Here is a 19,719-nt window from a genome sequence, read left to right as displayed (position 1 = left end):
CCGGGAATGGATAAGTGTCATACTAACAGCCGCTACATTCACCTTATCATCCTTTCTGAAAAGAGTAATTTTCCTCTTCCAATCATTGGGAATAATATAATGTACAGGCCAGACTGTGGAACTGCTTGGACCACAAGTTTGAGACCCCTGATCTAAACAGACAAGACAGACAAAGGGTGTGGGAAAGGAAGTAGTACGACCTCCATTTGACATAGAGGTTGATGAGGCACTGAGAATTTAAATGATGTGCTTGAGGTCATGCATAGCTCCCTGAATCCCATTCCAAATCCTGAACCACAAGACTATCCTCCTCCTCTTTCACTTCATTTCTGCTCTTCTCATTTTGAAAGAGATACTGATAAGGTAGAGAAAGGCAGCCAGGATGCTACAGAAACTGGAGAACAAGAACAGAAAGATGAGTAGCAGCAAACTACAGAAAACACATGAAATGTTTAGTTTTTCAAAGGTACACACAACAGGCCATTTAAAACACCGTTAAACACTGAGACAAGAAACCACTGAGACACTGAGTGAAAGCACAGTGTTTACATGAAGAATAGAGAGAGCTGTGACATGGTTAATGTAGGCTAATTGCTGTAGTTTGTATGGGGTCTTTTTTTCAACAAACTATGCATTAGTAATGTTGAGAATACTGATAGCAGAAAGTTGATGGAATAATACTTTCATCAGCCCAGCAGTATCTATGCAGGGACTTAGGTCAACTTAACTACAACTCTCTGGGTGTGTATTTTTCACACCACTGGCTGACATAGTTAAACCAACCTAATTTTGTACTGTAGACAAGGCCTAAGATCAGAATTTGTCTCAAACAATCACGGAGTTAGGAAAACTGTTGGCATGGTTTCCACTAGACAACTATGTTGGTGTAAGTACATTGCTCAGGGGAGAAAAAAAATTCACAACTCTGAGTGCAATTGTTAAGCTGACCAAACCCCCTCATCTAAACATTGCTAGGCTGATGGAAGAGTTATTCCATTAATCTAGCTACTGTAGTACGAAATATCCATACTGAACCAATAAAATGGCACAGGTGTGCTGGTGTATAATTCTATGAGCAGACATGCCTCATTGGATATTAGATAAAAACTGAGGGTAAATCTACACTACAAAAATAAGTTGACTTAAGTTTTATCAACATGCAGCTGCCTCAGTAATTCAATTACTTTTGCATGTCCACACTATGCTTTTTGTGTCAACGGTGCACAACTGTAAATGAACTGATATGTCCCTGCAATATCAAAACAAACTGCATGCTCACCAGAGGTTCCTTCCCCTGCATTAGGCTCTCTCTGTGCTGGGCTGTGGGGACCTGCTTAACTTCTCTGGAATCAAGAACAGTTCCTGGCTTGCTGTGTGGATGCCTTGGTCTCCTGGTCTCCTTAAATGACCTCCTCTTCCTCATCCAGCACCTGTTCCTCCCTGTTCACTTCAGGAGCTTATGACTCCAGCTTTCACAAAAGTATCTACAGGATTCTTGGTGGCAGTCATGGAGTTGCTGCAAAGGATGGCATGTAGCTTTTATAACAGTGATGCATCTAGGGCTCAGAGTAACTGTTAGGCCTTCTGATACACCTGCCACAGCTCCCTGACTTTCATGTAGCACTACTGCATTTCCATGTTATTGCCCTTCTCTGCCATGCCACAGCTATCTACTCATAAAGGTCAATGTTTCAATGGCTGGATTATAGCTGTGCCTGGACAGCATCTTCTTCTCATAGACCCAAGAGATCCACTATCTCCTGTGTACTCCAGGCAGGTACTTCTCCACTACATGGAGCTGTACAGTCAGCTGTGTAGTTGCTCCGTGAGTTCTCTATTCCAAGTAGACAGGAAATGGAAATTCACAGGGCTTTGAAAGGGGAGGGTTATGTACCTGCATACATGGCCACTGGGCAACAGAGTTCAAAATGCTGACCAGAAAGGTCACAGTGGGGCATTGTGGGACACTTCCTGAAGGCCAATAAATTCAACATAAGGCAGTGTCTTCACTGCTACTGCATCATCCTAACTACAGCAACCTAAGTGCCATGCCTCTCAAGGAGGTGGAGTTAAGTCAACAGTGTGTGTTACATCAGTAGGAAGAACATTTTAGTATAGATGCTTAGAATTAGGGCACCATAAAACCTCCTTACATTGGTATAACTTCTGTAGAGTAGACCCAGGCTCACTCAAAAGCAAGGACAGAGTCGGCATAGATGGATATTTTCAAACTAGAAAAGGCTTATGAGCACAGTACCTCAGGAGTGTTTGAGGACTTTTCTTACTCACAATGCTATATAAGTGTTGTGAATGAGAGTAAGTCTTCTAACCATTATAAAGCACTCTGAAATCTACTGATAAACACTACATCAGAGCTAGGCCTATGAATTTTTATTTCTTAACCTGAACACGGAGAACATGAAGCATCTGAACCAAAGGCCACTAAAGCCATTGGAAGCCTCTCTCATACAGGGTAAGTATAGAAAATTACAAACAAGGTTGTACTTATCTGGAATGTGCAGTGCAGGTCAGCTCAGCAGTACAAATTAAGGTGGCTGTTTTCTCAGGAAAGCTGCAGCAGAGGCCACCAAAGATGGGCAGCAGTATGAAACTATAAGAAAGAACTAAGGGAGCTAAGTTTGTTCTGTTTGGAAGAGTGGAGACTTGAGAGTGACTACTGGCAGATGGTTTCAAAATGCCAAAAGGGTCTGATAAGAGAAGAGATAGACACTTTAAAAACAAAATCCAAACCCAATGCTAATAAGGAGTTTAAAAACTAGAAGGGTATAAACTAAATGTTATGGCTATGAGACCAAGGAAATCCATCCCCCTAGTGGCAAACATTATAGGCAGTGGGTTTAAAAACAAACAAGGAAGTCCTTCACACAATACACCCATGGAGCTCATTACTTTGGGATGTGATAGGGGCCAATAGTATAAACTGATTCTTAAAAAAGAATTAAGTGAAGTCTTGAAGGATAAGTCCATCAATGGCTAAGTAGGCAAGATAGTCAGGGACTCAGCTCCATGATCTAGAGCTTCCTAAATCTGACTGCTCATAGCTGGGCCTAGATGAAAGGAGATGAACGTATGGTAAGTTGTCCTGTTCTGTTTCTTCCCATAAAGTATCCAGCACCAGCCTTTGTTGAAAGTTGAGATATTGGTATACATTGGCCTCAGGTCTGATGCAAGATAGTCATTCTTACATGTTGTTAAACCATTGGTCCTCTACAGACGTTTCAATTTAATTTTTAAATTTATACCCTCGTATAGCTGCACAGACAGTTGAAGACAATCAGTTCCTTCTATCTGGTTTCTTGCTCTTCAGACATCTTTTTAGAAAGCTTCCATTAACCAATTGTGTACTTTTCTCTTTTACCTTCCAAGTGTTTGATAGAAATAGAAAGCTTCTCCCCTTTGAGAAAGTAATATTTAACTTTTTTCCATTAATAAATGTTGAAATATGTATCAGTTGTGGAGCAAATAAAATTCTTAATATTTGTCCACTCAGGTCCCTCCCATGCAAGTTAAAAAAAAACAAACAGTTTCATGATAGGAGCAGAATCCTACCACCATCTACAAATTTTTGGGGAGATTTTCAACGCACACATGGCATAGGAACACGAGCCCTGGGACATGTATTTTTAAATCCTCTAGATACTTTTGAAAGCCTTCTCCTTTGAGTTTTGAAAGTGAGGATTGCTGAAAGAGGAGACAGAAATGGGAGTACATATGTGGTCTGTAACGAGGAATACAGCGTTATAACCAAGTTTATTGATCTCTCAAGTACAATCAGTACCCGTGGCCAACTCCACAAGATGGAAGCAAGAATTGGGAAGGTAAATGGAGCCTGAAACTCGTGAATATCTTGCAAATATGAGATTCACACACAAACCAAGAAAAATATACAGAATGTCATTATGACACTAACATTCCTATATGCCTCTGAAGCTTCATGAATGCTAGAAAATATGAGGGGAAACATAAGGCATTCCATCAGAGATGCTTACAAAGAGAGAGGTAGAGAGTGTCTGTTGATGTGATAAAGTAAAAACACTGATCTGTCACAAAAGATTTGCCAACAGACTGTAGAGATGATACATGAAAGAAGGCTGAAGTGCTTTGGACATGTTTGCATGTCAAGAAAACTGTGCTCCTAGTCAAATTCTTGACTGGATACTATCTGATGGAAGACAGAAAAGTGAACAACAGATGACATGAGGAAAAATACTGCTGTCATAGAAAAATATTAAAATGGACCAAGACATGTGGGACTAGACAGGTGGAGGTGGAAAGACTGGGTTACCTCATGTCTCACAGGGTAAAAGAGTATCTCATAAATTATAGAAATAAAATGTACTCTGCCAGTACTGTAAATTCTGGGGGTTTGGGCAAATTTCACCAAATTTCTACCTGACTTCTACACCATCTATAAAACATGGCTAATATGTAACTACCCAGAATTACTGGGAGAATTAGTTGGGTTTAAAATCACTTTGAAGGTAAGTATTAGTTTTGTGTTACACAGAGTTATCTAAAACTAAAGTATCATTCTGTAGTAGGAGTTTCTTAAATATGAATGCATTTATTGAGCACTGACAGTGCATCCCTGTATGGATAAAAACTCTTCTTGTCCCAACAGAGCTTACAGCCTCGTTCAGATGCATTATAGTAAAGAACATAACAGATTTCAGATTTTTTTGAATCCTTGTTTAAAGAAATAATAGCCACTCGGCACTGTTGGAAAACGTTATGGAAGGAGCATCTTCCAGAGGAATTGGCTTTACAAGGGGTGGAGAGCCAAACTCAGAGGGCTTGAGATAAGTGGAAGGAAGAGAAACAAGGGGCATTTAGACAGACCACAAGTGATGTGGAAAAGGTTGGCGATTGGAGGAAAAGAACATACTGTCATTGGGTTATGCACAGACAAAGATGAGAGTGGGAACTTTGAAACTCAGAAGGAAGGCAAAAGGCTAAATAAGGAGATGCACAGAGAACAGTAACATAGCCAAAGAAGTGAGGAAGGAAGGTTATTTGCAAGGATGTAGAAAAAGGCATGGATTTTAGAGAAAATTTCGAGGAAACAGTGAAATCTTACGGCCAGAGTTTGGATATGGGAAGAGAGTGAACACTATTATTACAAGGCTGTTAATCTGGCTGGCAAGGAACATAGTGAAGTTGTCCATAGAGAGAGAAAAATGGGTCTTTTAGATTTGAGATGTTTCAAAGAACTGAAGATTTAATTTTAAAAAAATCACTTAATTTACATTCTATGAAATACTTCAGTTATTCAAAACTTCTTTGACATATTTCATTTGTTACTATCAATAAAAATAAAGTTATGGTTTATTTTTTCATACAGTTCACTTAAAGTTAGGTGTGGGAATATATAAAGAGACAAATTATACAGTTTAGTAATGGAACATAGTCTTTCACCTCTCAGATGCTTGCTCCAGTCTAGCTCAGGTCAGTCTGGCTGTTTGATCACATGTGTGCAGTGAGCTCGTAGGGAAACAGGTTACAAAACTAGTGTCACTTACTGACACCCTCTGGAAACAGATAAACTATTAGCAACTGACATGAGATACTGTACCTCCATCAGTACATATTTAACAGCTGTACATGATTAGTAACAAATCTATTTATATCTTCCTAGAATCAACACTGAAAACTACTGAAATAGAAACTTTTATTTAAGTCATCAACTAACAACAGCAAACACATTACATTATTCACTCATTATTTGTGGGTGCCCTTTTGAAACCGTGGATTAACTGCTTATTTGTCAGGGGTTGATTTGGCAGAATAATCAATAAGATTTTTGTCAGGGGTTTCATAATAATACCAGGGTCCATCTCCTCTCTCTCGCATTAGTCGACGTGCCTCCACCTCTTTCAACCTACAAGAAATGGAAAATGAAAATCAAATTCAGAATGTAATTTATCTTCCATGGGCCACACTTACAAATGATATCAAAGGAGTCATACCCTCTTGTATCAGCATTACATTTGGTCCTATAGAGTCTACAATGACCATATGAACTTTACTTAAATAAAGAGAATACTACAAATATGAAGAATTATACATGGTATTAAATATTTCAAGAAAATATAGCAAATTGTTTCTTTAGTAAATTAGCTGAAGAATAATAAAATAACTGTAAAAAAATAAAGATGAGATTTCTAAACATAGACCATAGTCACTTTCATAATCATGAATTGAAAACTTTACCAGATATCTTCTGGTCAGAAACAACAATACAAAAAATATTTACACATACGAAATGGGAAAGGAATCCCAAGGAAGTAATATTGCAGAAAAGGATCCAGAGGTCATAGTGGACCACAAGCTGATTATGAATCAGTGTGAAACTGTTCTTTAAAAAAAAAAGCAAACATGATTCCAGGATGCATTAACAAGAGTGCTGTGGGCAAGAACAAGAAGTAATTCTTCTACTCTGCTCTGCACTGATTAGGCATCAGCTGAAGTAGCTGAAGTACTGTGTCCAGTTGTGGGTCCCACATTTTCAGAAAGATGTGGCAAAATTAGAAAGGGTCCAGAGAAGAGCAACTAAATGGTTAAAGGTCTAGAAAATATGACCTATGAGAGAAAATTAAGAGAAATGGGTTTGATTAGTTTGGAAAACAGAAGGCTGAGAAGAGGCATGACAGCAGCTTTCAAGTATCTAAAAGGATGTTACAAGGAGGAAGAAGAAAAATTATTCTCTGTAGTCTCTGAAAGTAGGACAAGAAGCAATGAGAAGAAAGGTTTAGACTAGCCATTAGGAAAAATTCCCTGTCAAGGTGGTTAATTACTGAAATAGGTTGCGTAAGGTGGTTGTAGAATATCCATCACTGGAGATACTTAAGAACAGGTTAGAGAAATATCTAACAGGGATAATAAAGATAGTGGTTGGTCCTTCCATGAGGGCAGTGAACTGGACTTGATGACCTCTTGAGGTCCAGTATTCTATGAACAAAGAAATATGAAGGTGGAAGGAGTTCTACCATGACGGTCTAGTGGCAATATTCCAAGAAGTTTATTACCTCCTCTGTTAGTTCTCTGTTCACCAGCAACATGACGGTAACATGATACTGGACAATGTCACTGGTACCCATGGGTCTCTACACTGATGAGAAACCATACCAAATTTAGCAGCATTAGCAGAGACACAGGAGTTGTCAGTCTCCTGATTCAGGAAGGTAAAATTCCATTGGTTTACACTTGGATTGTGTTTGAAAAGTTATTATAGCAACTTTTTTTTTAAAAGTAAAATTAAATTCTCCAAAAACTGATAGTTTAGAAACAATATTTGCCAGCACAAGCTTCTCACTCAAAAGAGACCAGAAGATTTTCCAAGCCCTGATCAGATGGTTCTTTTTGAGAGAAAAAAACCCATCATAACTGAAATGATTAAGCAAAGTACGTACTAGCTTTTAAAAGCTTCAGTAAATACATTCTATCTTTACCTTAGATCACGTTTTGTAGCTTCATGATCAAGTAAAGCCAACATTTTTTCATAGTCTTTTTCAGGAGAGTCAAATAAATAACGAACAATCCACCTAGTTATAGGATGCTGGAAGAGACACGAAAATAGAAATATAGATTATTCATATAATTTTTACATGAAAACACACACAAATAATGATGGGAAAATCTGATCACACTTTTAAATATTCTTTCTAGTACTATTTGTCACGATACCATGCAATTTAAAATTATGTCAGACTGCATACCCCAACTCCTGCAAACAGTTACATGGCTATCTTTACTATCATCACTACCATTAATTTAAGATGGATTACTCCCAGTTATAAAGTTTAACAAACGAGTTAATGTTTGCAGGATCAGGGCCTATAAAAAAAGTTACCAATTTGCTATTTGTGGCATTATCCAAAATAACACACCATAGAATAGTTTGTTATGGAATAAAAAAAAAAAGGGACAGTAAAATGAGGGAAGATCTGCATTTTACATTTTAATAACAAAGTAAAGCAATTGCTGAAATAGTTAATCAAAAACTGCTACCCTAATCTCTGTAAAATGAACTCCAAACCTTTAATGTAAAGATTCAGTGGTCTTTATACTAAGAGCTGCTTGCACATGGAAGCTTTTATCTAACCTTGCAGCCCCAGTATAATTTGAACTAGGCCGAGAGAAGACTGTGTAGTGTTACTTATAATCATCAGGCAGTTAAAAACAAATACATACAAGAACACCCCCCCAGCCCCGCCATAGGAAAAAACAAAAAAAACCAAAACAGTGACATTTGTAAAGTAATATCTTATGAACCACCAGGACTGTAATTTGATCTTGCCAGGCTCACTCCATCTGAAGAGGGGTTCATTCAGTGCTGGAGGAGGATGAGTGAATGGGAAGAGCCAGCAATGACTTGTGCAGCAGCACAGCTGGGAGGATAGGGGATAATGATAGGTGTAGTGGAGGTGGAGGAAACAAGCAATGACTTGTGCAAGAGGAGAGTTAGGGAGATACCTTGCTGCTGCTCCTTCTGCAAGGGAGGTTTCTGGTACTGGTCTTACCAGCTCATCATCTTTTACTGAGCTAGGTGGACTCCTTTTAGCTGCCTGGGAACAATGGGGCATGTGCTGCATGGGGAGGTTGGTTTCTGAAGCAAACGGCCAGTTAGTGGCTCTAGAGCTTAGTGTAGGAAAGGGAAGGGGTCAATTTATGAAGCAAGGGGTCAGCTGGGTGAAGATCCCTACTACACCTGCCAGCTTGGAAAGGAGCCATTTCCTCTCCTCTTCCCACTCTCCCTAGACATACTGGGTTATTTTTCCTGACTGGAGACTGTCAGGTGCTGCGCAGCTGAAACTAACATCTTCGTTTTGTTTTCAGTTAATCATAAGCATTAATTGTGATTGTCAGCCCTACCATAAAAGTATTAATTGCCTACTACTCAAAGCTGTTCAGATAGGATCAATAGTGTCTTTTAAAAGTCTAGTATCTCAAGACCTGAAACTCAGGGGAGTGTTCTAAAAAAAACAAAAACTGATGGACTTTTGATCAGAAAAGAGATTTAGATCTTGACTTAGAGTGTTTTGCTATGTACAGATTTTATGCTCATAATTTCATGTACAGCATTTTATTTACCCAGCTATGTACATAACAGATCAGTAGCATCTATAGGTTGAACCTCTCTCATTTGGCACCAACCAGGTCCCGAGGGTGCTGAACTAGAGAATTTGCTGGACCATAGGAGATCAATATTGTCTAGCAGCATTACTAACACTTCCACTGCTTACTGGGCTCTTAGAAGATGTTCAAGGGCAAATTACAGCTAAATAGCAGCACAGAACACTGAGAGCCAGGACTGGTGGCTGTAAAACTTTATGGGACCACGGGAAACTTGGCTGTGCCGCTGATAAATGGCTGTCCAGCTAACTAAAATCATGCCAGATTACATATGTTGTCCAACGAGAAAGAGCCAAACGAGAGAGGTTCAAGCTTTAATACTGTTAGCTTATCAAATAGATCGAATAAAATAAGATGTGTGCTTTTTTAAACTTGAAAAATGTATGTTTGCATGAAGACCCAATCACATAAAGTAGCCTCTATTCTCATTAATACATCCAAAATATTTTCCTCACAGGAGTGATATATGTGAGGAGTGTAACTGGAAATGCCATACCCTATTCATAATTTTGTACTCACTTTGTAGTATTCCCAGTGTTCTGGAATGTAACCTTCCGGAATCTCTGCAAGTTCAGCTTCACCTACCAAGAGAAAATTAAAAGATGTTTAATATAAATGACATTTTAGAAACCCACTTTCCTTATATAAATAAGGACCAACTAAAGAGCATGTCAAACCACAAAAATATTTTGACACACCATCAATTGGATTCTACTCACTTCAAAAAAAAAAAGAACTGAAAGTAGTTTAAGATGTTACACCTGCTTCAGAATCCTCCTGCTAATTCTGCTGTAGTTACTCACACCTGTCTTTTAACCCACATAATGAAAAAGAGAAATGGCTGAGTACAGAGATGAAAGAGTGAAACTGACTATATCCAATATGCCATCACAAAATAAACTGGAAAACACTAATGAAATAATTTTTCTTTGTTCTTTCAATTAATACAATCTAAGATTAATGACATTAGTAGGTTTAAAAGAGTCAGGAAGAGTTTTGATTTTAAATAGGCAATATCCTATTAAACATATGTTCTGTATATGTACCCTGGAATATGTACAAGACATACCTTTAAATGCACACCGAAAACATTACACTCTTTATTGTGTGGGCAACTCTTGTGCGCACTAACATAAACCTAACTCCTGCAAATATGATTAGCACAAGAACATCAAAATAGACACATGTAACTACTGATCAAGTCTCCAAAGCTTCCCAACATTTTACAAAATCTCTTCCTTCTCTGCTTGTTTTAGGTAGCTACGGGATTCTCCTCTTCAATACATTTTCACCCAATATGACCCATGGTTACAAAGACAATTTTACATATCAAAATCTTCAAGCAATCCTTGGAAGACATTAAATTTACTATCAGGCCTACTTCATTTCATTTATCCAGCTTCAACAATGTTCAACATGTAGTTTAGCTAAACATCACAGAAATGCTTACCAATGAAGATGTTGACATATGTTATAAATATTGCTATTGGTATCCCAGGAATTAATATATACCATCTCTGCATATGAGAAAGAAAAAATATACACCAGATCAGTCTGACAGAAAAAAAATATACTACTTCTACAAATCTCAATTACTCTTTCTATTATCTCTCCTATACAAGAACATCAAAATCATAACTTCCACAATATTTCTTCTATACATACAGCAAAATATGGTATATTATTGCAACTAGAATACACTGTACTAACAGTTAAGGATCTCAATGCATTGCAGAAATCACTAACCATGCCTGATAACATAAATGATACATGTATTAATCCCATTTTTAGAACATAGCAAACTAAGGCATAGAAAAAAGCACCCTAATGTTTTACAGTTGAGTCCATTTTGGAGTTAGTGATGCAACATAGAACTCCTCCATACCAGTGTCTTGTTCTAAATACTAGGCAACACTGTCACTATGCAAATATTACAACCTGGAGCTGCTTAGCTGTCATGAAGCACTAAAACAGTGGCGTTCAATGGGAACTGAAAGATCTCCACACTTGTGGTTAGTGTCTTTCTATATTTGCCACCAGGTGCCCCCCTGCAGCCCCAAATAAATGCTGCTGACACACCACAGGAACCGGAGCCAATGCTGGAGCCTCTAGGGCCAAAGGAGCCACCAGAACAGTTGGGGCTGCTGGAGTGGCTGGGAGCACTGGAGCCACCACAGTGGCTGGAGCTGCCAGGGCTGAAGGAGTGTCAGAGCTGCGGGGGCTGGAGCCACCACATGCTTCTCCCACTGGGGCCGGGGGGGCATGTGCATGGACAGGTGACACTGGTGCGTGGCTCTAAAAGGAGCTTCAGCTGCTTCATTTAAAGGCTCCAAGAGCCACATGTGGCTCCAGAGCCAAATTTCTGCATTGTGGTATCACGTTCATCGCGTGTGGTGACTGTATTGGACACCGCAGCATTAAACTACATGCCTAAACTCTTGGACTGAATTTGAACCAAAACACAATACAAAAAAAAAAAAAAATTTACCGCAAGTGAGATTTAATATTTGAATACATAAACTGTTTAAAAGATACAAGAATGATCAATGACCATAGGATGCAAGTTAGCTGATATAGACTCCTGGCCTAATCCAAGGAGTCCCACCTGGCTGACTATTTCCCCCCCTCATATTGGATTTGATCTGAAATCCAGCTTTTCAGTGACTTGAACGGCTTTGCATCAGAGCCTATACCTCTGGTGTGGGTCAGCAAGATGTAAGCAAGGTACATTTACGCTGGTGTAGTACTCTGGACTGGTAGAAGTTTTATAACATATTTTACATACTATGTATACATACTGTGCCTTAAAAACACAGACCATCATTTACAAATTATTGAAATTACATTGAGTGAAATCAACAAAAAATAACTCACCAGTAAGCTCAGAAATCGTTTATCATAGAACTGTGTTGATTTGATTGGCAACAGTCTCTTCCCATGGCTTCCATGTCGAACTGGAGCTGCGAAATTAAACCAGGCTATTACTACGTTCTTTTCCAACTTTAATGATTATGTACAGGAGAAGTTCTGCAGGGCAGACAATAAAAACAACTAAAACATTAATGAATAGGTAGGTAACTGGGATGGGCAACCCCAATTGTATGCTACAGGAGTGGAAGTATCTGAAATAAAACTCTCTCTATGGAGTAAGATTTGCAGGAAAAAAAGAGATGAACTGAAGAAAATTTCATTTGCCTAAGAGTCTTCTGTATACAATTTCTACTGTTAAGTAAGTTCACACACTAGCAAGCTACTGAATTTTGACTAGGGGTGGCCAAAATTTTGACCCTAAGCCTACAGTGGAACACGAGTGGAGGTGACACTAGCTCCTACATGGACATTTGTGTATATGACTATAAACTATCTCAGTCTCACAAGATCATGAACAGAAATGAAATCCTCAATTAGAAACAATGACCGAGGGTATATCTACACTACAAAATTTGGTCAAATTTGTTAAAGCTTAGTTTCTAGCATCAATTTTGTGACGTTGAAGGTACACGTCCACATTGGTACACAATGTTGACAGAGTGCATCCCCATTACTGTTGCCAGGTTCAACTTCGTCAGCAATACACTGTGGGTACTTGTCTCACAGCTTCTGCTGCTGCATTCCACTGTGGTTTTCTGTCCCAGTGTGTGATGGGACAAAAATGCGCCCCGTCTCATTCCGGCTGTTTGGCATCAGCATCCCACAGGACACTCGTCTCCCCTCCCTGCCCCCCCCGCCCCTTGGGAAACAACAACAGAAAGTGAGTTCACAACCTTTTTTCATACTCATACCCATGCTATTACAAAGCTAGTATGGAACCCCTAAACTTAAAACAATTGTGGCAAGTATTGTGAGCACCTCACACATTTTGCTGAGGTACGTGCAGAGCCTAAACAGCCATGAGCGCAATAGAGACTCCAAAGAGGACACAGACATATGTAAAAGGGAGAAACTGGAGAGGAGCAGCAGGCTGGTGGGACCACAGAGTTCTGCAAGTATGAGATGATCACCAGTGATTAGAAAACTTCTGCATGTATAAGGCCACTTTCACAGAACTCTGTGCTTTCCTCCAACCTGAAGCGCTGCAATACCAAAATGAGACCTGCTCTGACAGTTCAGAAGTATGCAGCAATAGCTCTGTGGAAGCTTGCAATGCCAGACTGCTACTGGTCAGTGGGCAATCAGCTAGGAGTTGGCAAATCTAGAGTGGGGACTGATGTCATCCAGGTAGCAAAGGCATCAATACCCTTCTGTTCAAAAGACAGTGACTCTGGGAAATGTCCAACACATAGTGGACTGTTTTGCTGTAACGGGGCTCCCTAACTGCAGTGGGGGAACATCCCTATCATGGCACCAGACCACCTTGCCACAGAGTACATAAACCACACGGGGTACTTTTTCATGGTATTGCAGGCATTGGTAGATCACAAGGGCCATTTCATGGACATCAATGTGGGATTGTCAGGAAAGGTGCATGATGTGTGCCTCTTTAGGAACTTTGGACTGTTCAGAAAACTGTAGAATGGAACTTTCTTCCCAGACAAGAAAATCAGGTATTATGAATACTTCACACTGGCCGTGTCTACACTAGCCCCAAACTTAGGTCACTCCCTAGAATCCCATGCAGCTGCTCATAGAAGTGGCAAGTTTGCAGCGATGACACAGAATGTCCATGTGCTTCCTTTGTTTTATCTTACGCAAGCTTGAGCTCCTTTATTTTCACACAGTACCGCTGGGTGTTCCTGGTGTACCTTTTTCCTCTAGGCCCTGTGAGATCTTGGAGTATATGTCTGCATGTCGTTTCCGGCTACGTAGTTTTACTAGCACAGATTCATTCCCCCACATAGCAATGAGGTCCTCAATCTCTTGCATGCTCCATACTGGAATTTATCTGCGACCCTTGGAATTCATTGCTTTTTCTGCTTACGACACTGGCCTAACAGGAAATGACATTTAAATTTTCCCACGCTGTTTCCTGCACACCTGAAGAGCAGTGGAGCTGAAAGCAATGGCCACGTTGGAGGTTCAGAAAAAGGCGACTAAGATGGTTAGGGGTTTGGAACGGGTCCCATATGGGGAGAGGCTAGAGAGACTGGGACTTTTCAGTTTGGAAAAGAGGCGATTGAGGGGCGATATGATAGAGGTATATAAAATCATGAATGGTGTGGAGAATGTGAAGATAGAAAAATTATTTACCTTTTCCCATAAGACAAGAACTAGGGGACACCAAATGAAATTGATGGGTAGTAGGTTCAAAACTAATAAAAGGAAATTTTTCTTCACACAGCGCACAGTCAACCTGTGGAACTCCTTGCCAGAGGAGGCTGTGAAGGCCAGGACTCTATTAGGGTTTAAAAAAGAGCTTGATAAATTTTTGCAGGTTAGGTCCATAAATGGCTATTAGCCAGGGGTATAGTATGGTGCCCTAGCCTTCAGTACAAGGGCAGGAGATGGATGGCAGGAGATAAATCACTTGATCATTGTCTTCTGTTCTCCTTCTCTGGGGCACCTGGCATTGGCCACTGTCGGCAGATGGGATACTGGGCTGGATGGACCTTTGGTCTGACCCAGTATGGCCATTCTTATGTTCTTATGGAGCACTGTGGGACACATCCAGGAGACCAAGAATGTAGAATTTCACAGTGCTCCATCTGCACTATGCCAACGTCAACTATGCAAGGTCGAATTTGGCATTACTCCTCATGAAAAGCAGAAGTACAAGTCAACCTTAGAAGCCCGTAAGTGAATGGAATGAATCCTGTATTGTGGACTGATTCCTTTCAAATTTGACCTAATCTCCTACTGTAGACCAAGCCTGAGATACTGAAAAGGAAGTTTATATCTGGCTGTATTACACATTAAGTGTGGGGGCCTGTTGAACATTTAAGTTTCCACTTTGTAACAAGCTTAGCACTGGGAGAACTCTGCACCAGCAGAGAATGCCAACATGTTCAGTATGGGTCGTCTCGTACAACATGCGTTACAAGATCAAGGTAATGAGAAAATTCTCCATTTTCAAGTAAACATCTTTAGCAACCAACTGCTTTAAGAAAAAGTTTAACAGCTTGCAGATCCCCTCTAGAGATCTCAAAGACCACTCTGTCACATATGCGCACATTATCTCCATTTCACAAAGGAAAATGGAAAATGAATATTTTGCCCAAGGTCTCTGTGACCCTCTCTCAGGATTGTGTTGCCTTATTTTCTCCTCACAGAGGCAGGGGGTATCTCTGACACTGCCAGCCCTTCAACCACCCAACATCACTCCTCCGGGCTTATGCCAGCCCTTACCGTGCATTTCAGGTTAAAAATAGGTGCAGCCCAGTCTACCTTAAATCATTCCCCTGTAGTGTCCAGCCCTTAATCACTGAAAATTCACAGAAATACCACGTTCACTACCCCTAAAGGGGCAACGTACACACAAGTTGCTCTGATTCAGCTTAAAGTCAGGTCTAATATAACATTATCACACTGAGGTATATTACCAAAGGCTAAGACTTAAGAGATAAATAAGGACAATGGAAACAAAATTATTACATATAAAAGTCATAGCACACTTTTTAGATATTACACAATCTGACAGGCTACCCCTTTGTATAAAGCAGTCTATACTTAGCCAAAGTCTTTTTTCAGCACCTCCAACTGACATGACTGGGATCCCTCTTTCACACATGCCAAAAGCACTGTACATTTGCTTCCTCGGTAAAGTATCAAGCAGCGTTTTTTTTTGTCTTCATCTCATAGCCCCAAAGTTCACTTAGTCCTAAGGGAATTCTGCATCACTATGTACAAAATTAATGAGGCACATGTTAGTACAGTCACAACAATTTGGAACCATCCCAGCAGTGCACATTTTAAATTTTTTTTTGTCAGAAAAAAAGCTTTTGCCAGAAAGTAACAGAGAGGAAGCTGTCCTAGTCTATATACTATCAAAACAAAAAGCAGTCAAGTAGCACTTTAAAGACTAGCAAAATAGTTTATTAGGTGAGCTTTCGTGGGACAGACCCACTTCTTCAGACCAGAGCCAGAAAGTTGCTGCAGTTCTGCTTTTTGCTCACCAGAGGGTGCTATGCCAATAGCACAGCATGTCCCTGTCTAGTTGAAATAAGAGAAAGAACCTGCCTTCTTCACAGCGCCTGGCAGGAGCTATGGGAAGAGAGATATTATAGAGCTGCTGGGGAGCCAGAGTAGAGGGGGATCATGCAGGGAGCTCATAAGAGGGAGGAAAGTCTGGGGTAGAGGCTGAATGGGTGTGGAAGTGAAGAAGCACATAGTGATGGGGAGAAGAAGAGACAGGGCTACATATGCATGGGGGTAGCTGAGGGGGGACACAGAGACACATGGGGATATGGGGCACTGGTGCAAGGCCACATGGGGGTAGTGGTGTCTGAGTGGTAAGACAGGAGCAGAGGGTGCAGGTGCCTGGGTGAGGGTGACACTCAGGGAAAGGGGTTGCATGGTCATATGGGGACAGGGGCAGATGTGCCTGACTGAATGGGAGAGATTAGTGGTCCGCCAGGGTCTGCCTGGCAAAAGCTCCCCGAACCATGTCCTCCTGCCCCCTCAAAATACCCACTTCATGCTCCCCCATACCCAGCAACCCTCCAAGTTCCCATCCCAGCTCTTTCCTAACAATTATTTCCCTCTCCCACAATTCATTTGTTACCCCTGACTCCCGCAAGCCTATGTATTGCTTCTCTGGGAGCCGGAAATACAGTTCTGCACTGTAGTTTAAATGAATTATTACTCAGATTTCTGTATTAAAAGGCATACTAAGGAATCTAACAAAAAAAGATCCAGGAAATGTTTTCGATATCTGTATTTTTACGGACATATTTGCCGACAGTTATTTTGAAATAAATGACCAAAAATAATTGAAACTAGAGCGATTATATTGTTATTTTGACAAAATAAGCAGAATTTTGCAGAATTTTAAAATACTGCACACAGAACTTTTAATTTTTGTTACAGAATTTTTAATTTTTGGTGCAGAATTCCCCTAGGAGCATGTGTCTTGCACGTGGCCAGGATAAGCCTTATGGCAAATCAGGTTTTTTTCCCTCCACCCCTACATGAACCTTTCCTATTGACTCCTATGTAAATAGAGCTTTCATTATATTGCTTTCTAATGCTTCATCTGCATGGCCAACTGAGACACATGCGAATAAAGATCCTCCTTCTGACCCAAAACTTGTTTGTCAGCAATGCCTTGGACACAGAGCTTAAACTATTTTCATTACACATATGTAACTTTTTATGTAAGGGTTTGTACCATTGGTGTCAGAGGAGTCATAGCCTTCCCACACACCCCAACCAGGCAAATGCCAAACCCAGCCAGGGAACTTGGGCATTTGTGGGAACTGTGTGGACCCTCCAACTGCCCATGATGCTGGGGGCTGACAGCGTGACTCAGCCTCTGTTACCACCCCCCAGCCTCTACACCCTGCCCAGGGCAGGTAGAGATGGAGGGTCCGTCATTCCATACAGGTTCACCACAGCTGTCTGTATGGCTCTCTCTGGCCCAGGTCCAGAGAGGGCAAGGAGAAATGCCTTGGTAAAAGCCACGTGGGTAGGGCAACTGGGGCAAGGAACACAGGTAGAGTTGTCTGGCACGTGATCTGCAACCAGAATGCCCGATAAAAATATCTAATGGTGTTACTAAAATGACACATAGGTAAAGCAAGGGCTCGTGCCACTAAAAGTCCAGTCAGCAGCACAGCAGGACTAAAGCAGGCTCGTTGCTTGCCCTGAGTTCATGAGGCTCCTGGAAACGCTGACATCTGCCCTGCACATTTCCTCCACCCTGAGTGCTGCCTTTGTAGCTACCATTATATGGGAACCAGGCCCAAGGGAAGCTGCAGAGGCAGTGCCTGTGGATACAGACAGAGCACAGAGCCCCTGGACCTCGGTCCACCTAGTGGCCTGAGGGACATGCTGGCTGTTTCTGGGACCCACTTGAAGTTAGTACTGCCTGGAGTCCACTCTCCAAACTCCCTCATGCACCTCAACTCCTTGCTCAGGTCAGAACCAGCTCCCACACCCTCCCAGAACCTGCACCCCACACCTGAATCCACTGTTCATCCTGAGCTCCCTTCCATGCTCAGAACCCCTTGGCCCTAGTCTGAAGCCCCCTTTTGTACTCCAAATATCTCGTTTCTGGTTCCACCCCAGAGACCATATCCACAGCCCAAGCCCTCATCCCCTCCCACGTCCCAACTCCTTGTCCCACAACCATGAAAATGACTGTGAGTGGAGTGAATGAGAGAAGGAGCCAGGAAGGAATGAGCAGGGTAGGCCCTCAGAAAAGGAGTGGCACCTTGAGGTAGAACACGAGGCAAGGAGATTCAGTTTTGCGTAACTGGACAACCCAAATATGGGTCAGTAGCCACTCTCAGTGCACCACCCACACCATAAGCAAATTGAGGGTCTGCCACAGCTCCTCATGAAGCTCTTATCAAGGCCTGGCTGTAGCTCTGTGCCTCCCTTCCCCCACTTTTGAGAAAACTCCGAGAACCTTGCTTTGTACATATATTTCACAATGGTAATAATAATGAATCTGATTTTCATTTAAAGCAGTGGTGGGCAACCTGAGGCCCAAGGGCCACATGTGGTCCATCAGGGTTCCATGTGCGAGCCACAAGACACTTTGTTTACCATTACCCACATGCAGAGTTACCAGATTCAGCTGTTTTTTATCCACATAGGTTTTTTTTTTCCCTAATGGTATTACTAAAATGACACACAGGTAAAGCGAGGGCCTGCTGATTGCCACACAACACTGTGAGAGCTGTGTGCTCCCTCTGCTTCAAATCTAAGTGCTGCTAGAGTCCAACCACACACCTCACAAACGCTGTTAGCAAAACTACCCTCTCACAGCGGACCACCTTGGTTACAACCATCTTACAGCCCCCCACCGAGATGGAGGAGGACCACTCACGCGGCTTAATCACTAGGCTAGGTTACCCACTGTTGAGCCAGGTATCAGGTACAGTGAGTTTATCAGGCCTGAGAGTAACGGTTCTGTTAAGGGCAAGGGGGACTGGACTTGATGACCTGCCCGGGTCCCTTCCAGTTCTATGAGACGTGCGTCTGTTACAGAACAGGGAACCCTTTGTCGGTTGGTAGCAACGGGCCTCAGGGGGGTCACAATCCCACGACGAGAGTGGAAGACACGCGCCCCCGTGGAACGATGCTCTGACCGCTAAGGGAGGAATCCCGCTCCCTGCTGAGGAAAGCCCCCTCGCCCCTCCCCAAAGGAGCCCCCACCACCAGCGCGACCCGCCTCTTCAGAAGATCCCACCCTCCCACAGCACCCCCTCCCCGCAGAGACACCGGTCCCCAGAGCCGCCACCGCGCTCCCCAAGGTCACCCCGCCGGAGAGGACACCGAGCTCCCCGCTCGGGGGCTCCCTACCGATGATGCCGGAAGATGGGACATTCCTGCCCAGCAAGGAGACGCGTCCCCCGCCCGCCGTACACAGTAAGACCTTGCGAGTCCCCAAAGAGGCCGCTGCCCGGAGCAGCAGACTCATGGCAACCATGTCTGATACTGGCAGGGGGCGGGGCCGCTGGCTAT

At 41.9% G+C, this 19,719-nt stretch overlaps 1 protein-coding gene across 1 annotated transcript; it reads right to left on the bottom strand.

The window, feature by feature from the left end:
* Nucleotides 1-5,675: 5,675 nt before the first annotated feature.
* NDUFB5 (NADH:ubiquinone oxidoreductase subunit B5) lies at nucleotides 5,676-19,716 on the bottom strand. The gene is made up of 6 exons (XM_075004702.1): nucleotides 19,558-19,716; nucleotides 12,028-12,113; nucleotides 10,604-10,670; nucleotides 9,673-9,734; nucleotides 7,470-7,576; nucleotides 5,676-5,899 (listed from the first exon to the last, which is right to left on the bottom strand). Exons 1-6 carry the CDS (start codon nucleotides 19,682-19,684, stop codon nucleotides 5,779-5,781), a joined length of 570 nt encoding a protein of 189 aa, XP_074860803.1. The 5' UTR covers nucleotides 19,685-19,716; the 3' UTR covers nucleotides 5,676-5,778.
* Nucleotides 19,717-19,719: the final 3 nt, after the last annotated feature.

The sequence above is a fragment of the Carettochelys insculpta genome, chromosome 10 (assembly GCF_033958435.1).
Source record: "Carettochelys insculpta isolate YL-2023 chromosome 10, ASM3395843v1, whole genome shotgun sequence".
In the NCBI taxonomy this organism is placed as follows: Eukaryota; Metazoa; Chordata; order Testudines; family Carettochelyidae; genus Carettochelys; species Carettochelys insculpta.
Note: the sequence above shows the minus strand (reverse complement) of the source record. Positions and strands in the feature narration are given on the sequence as shown.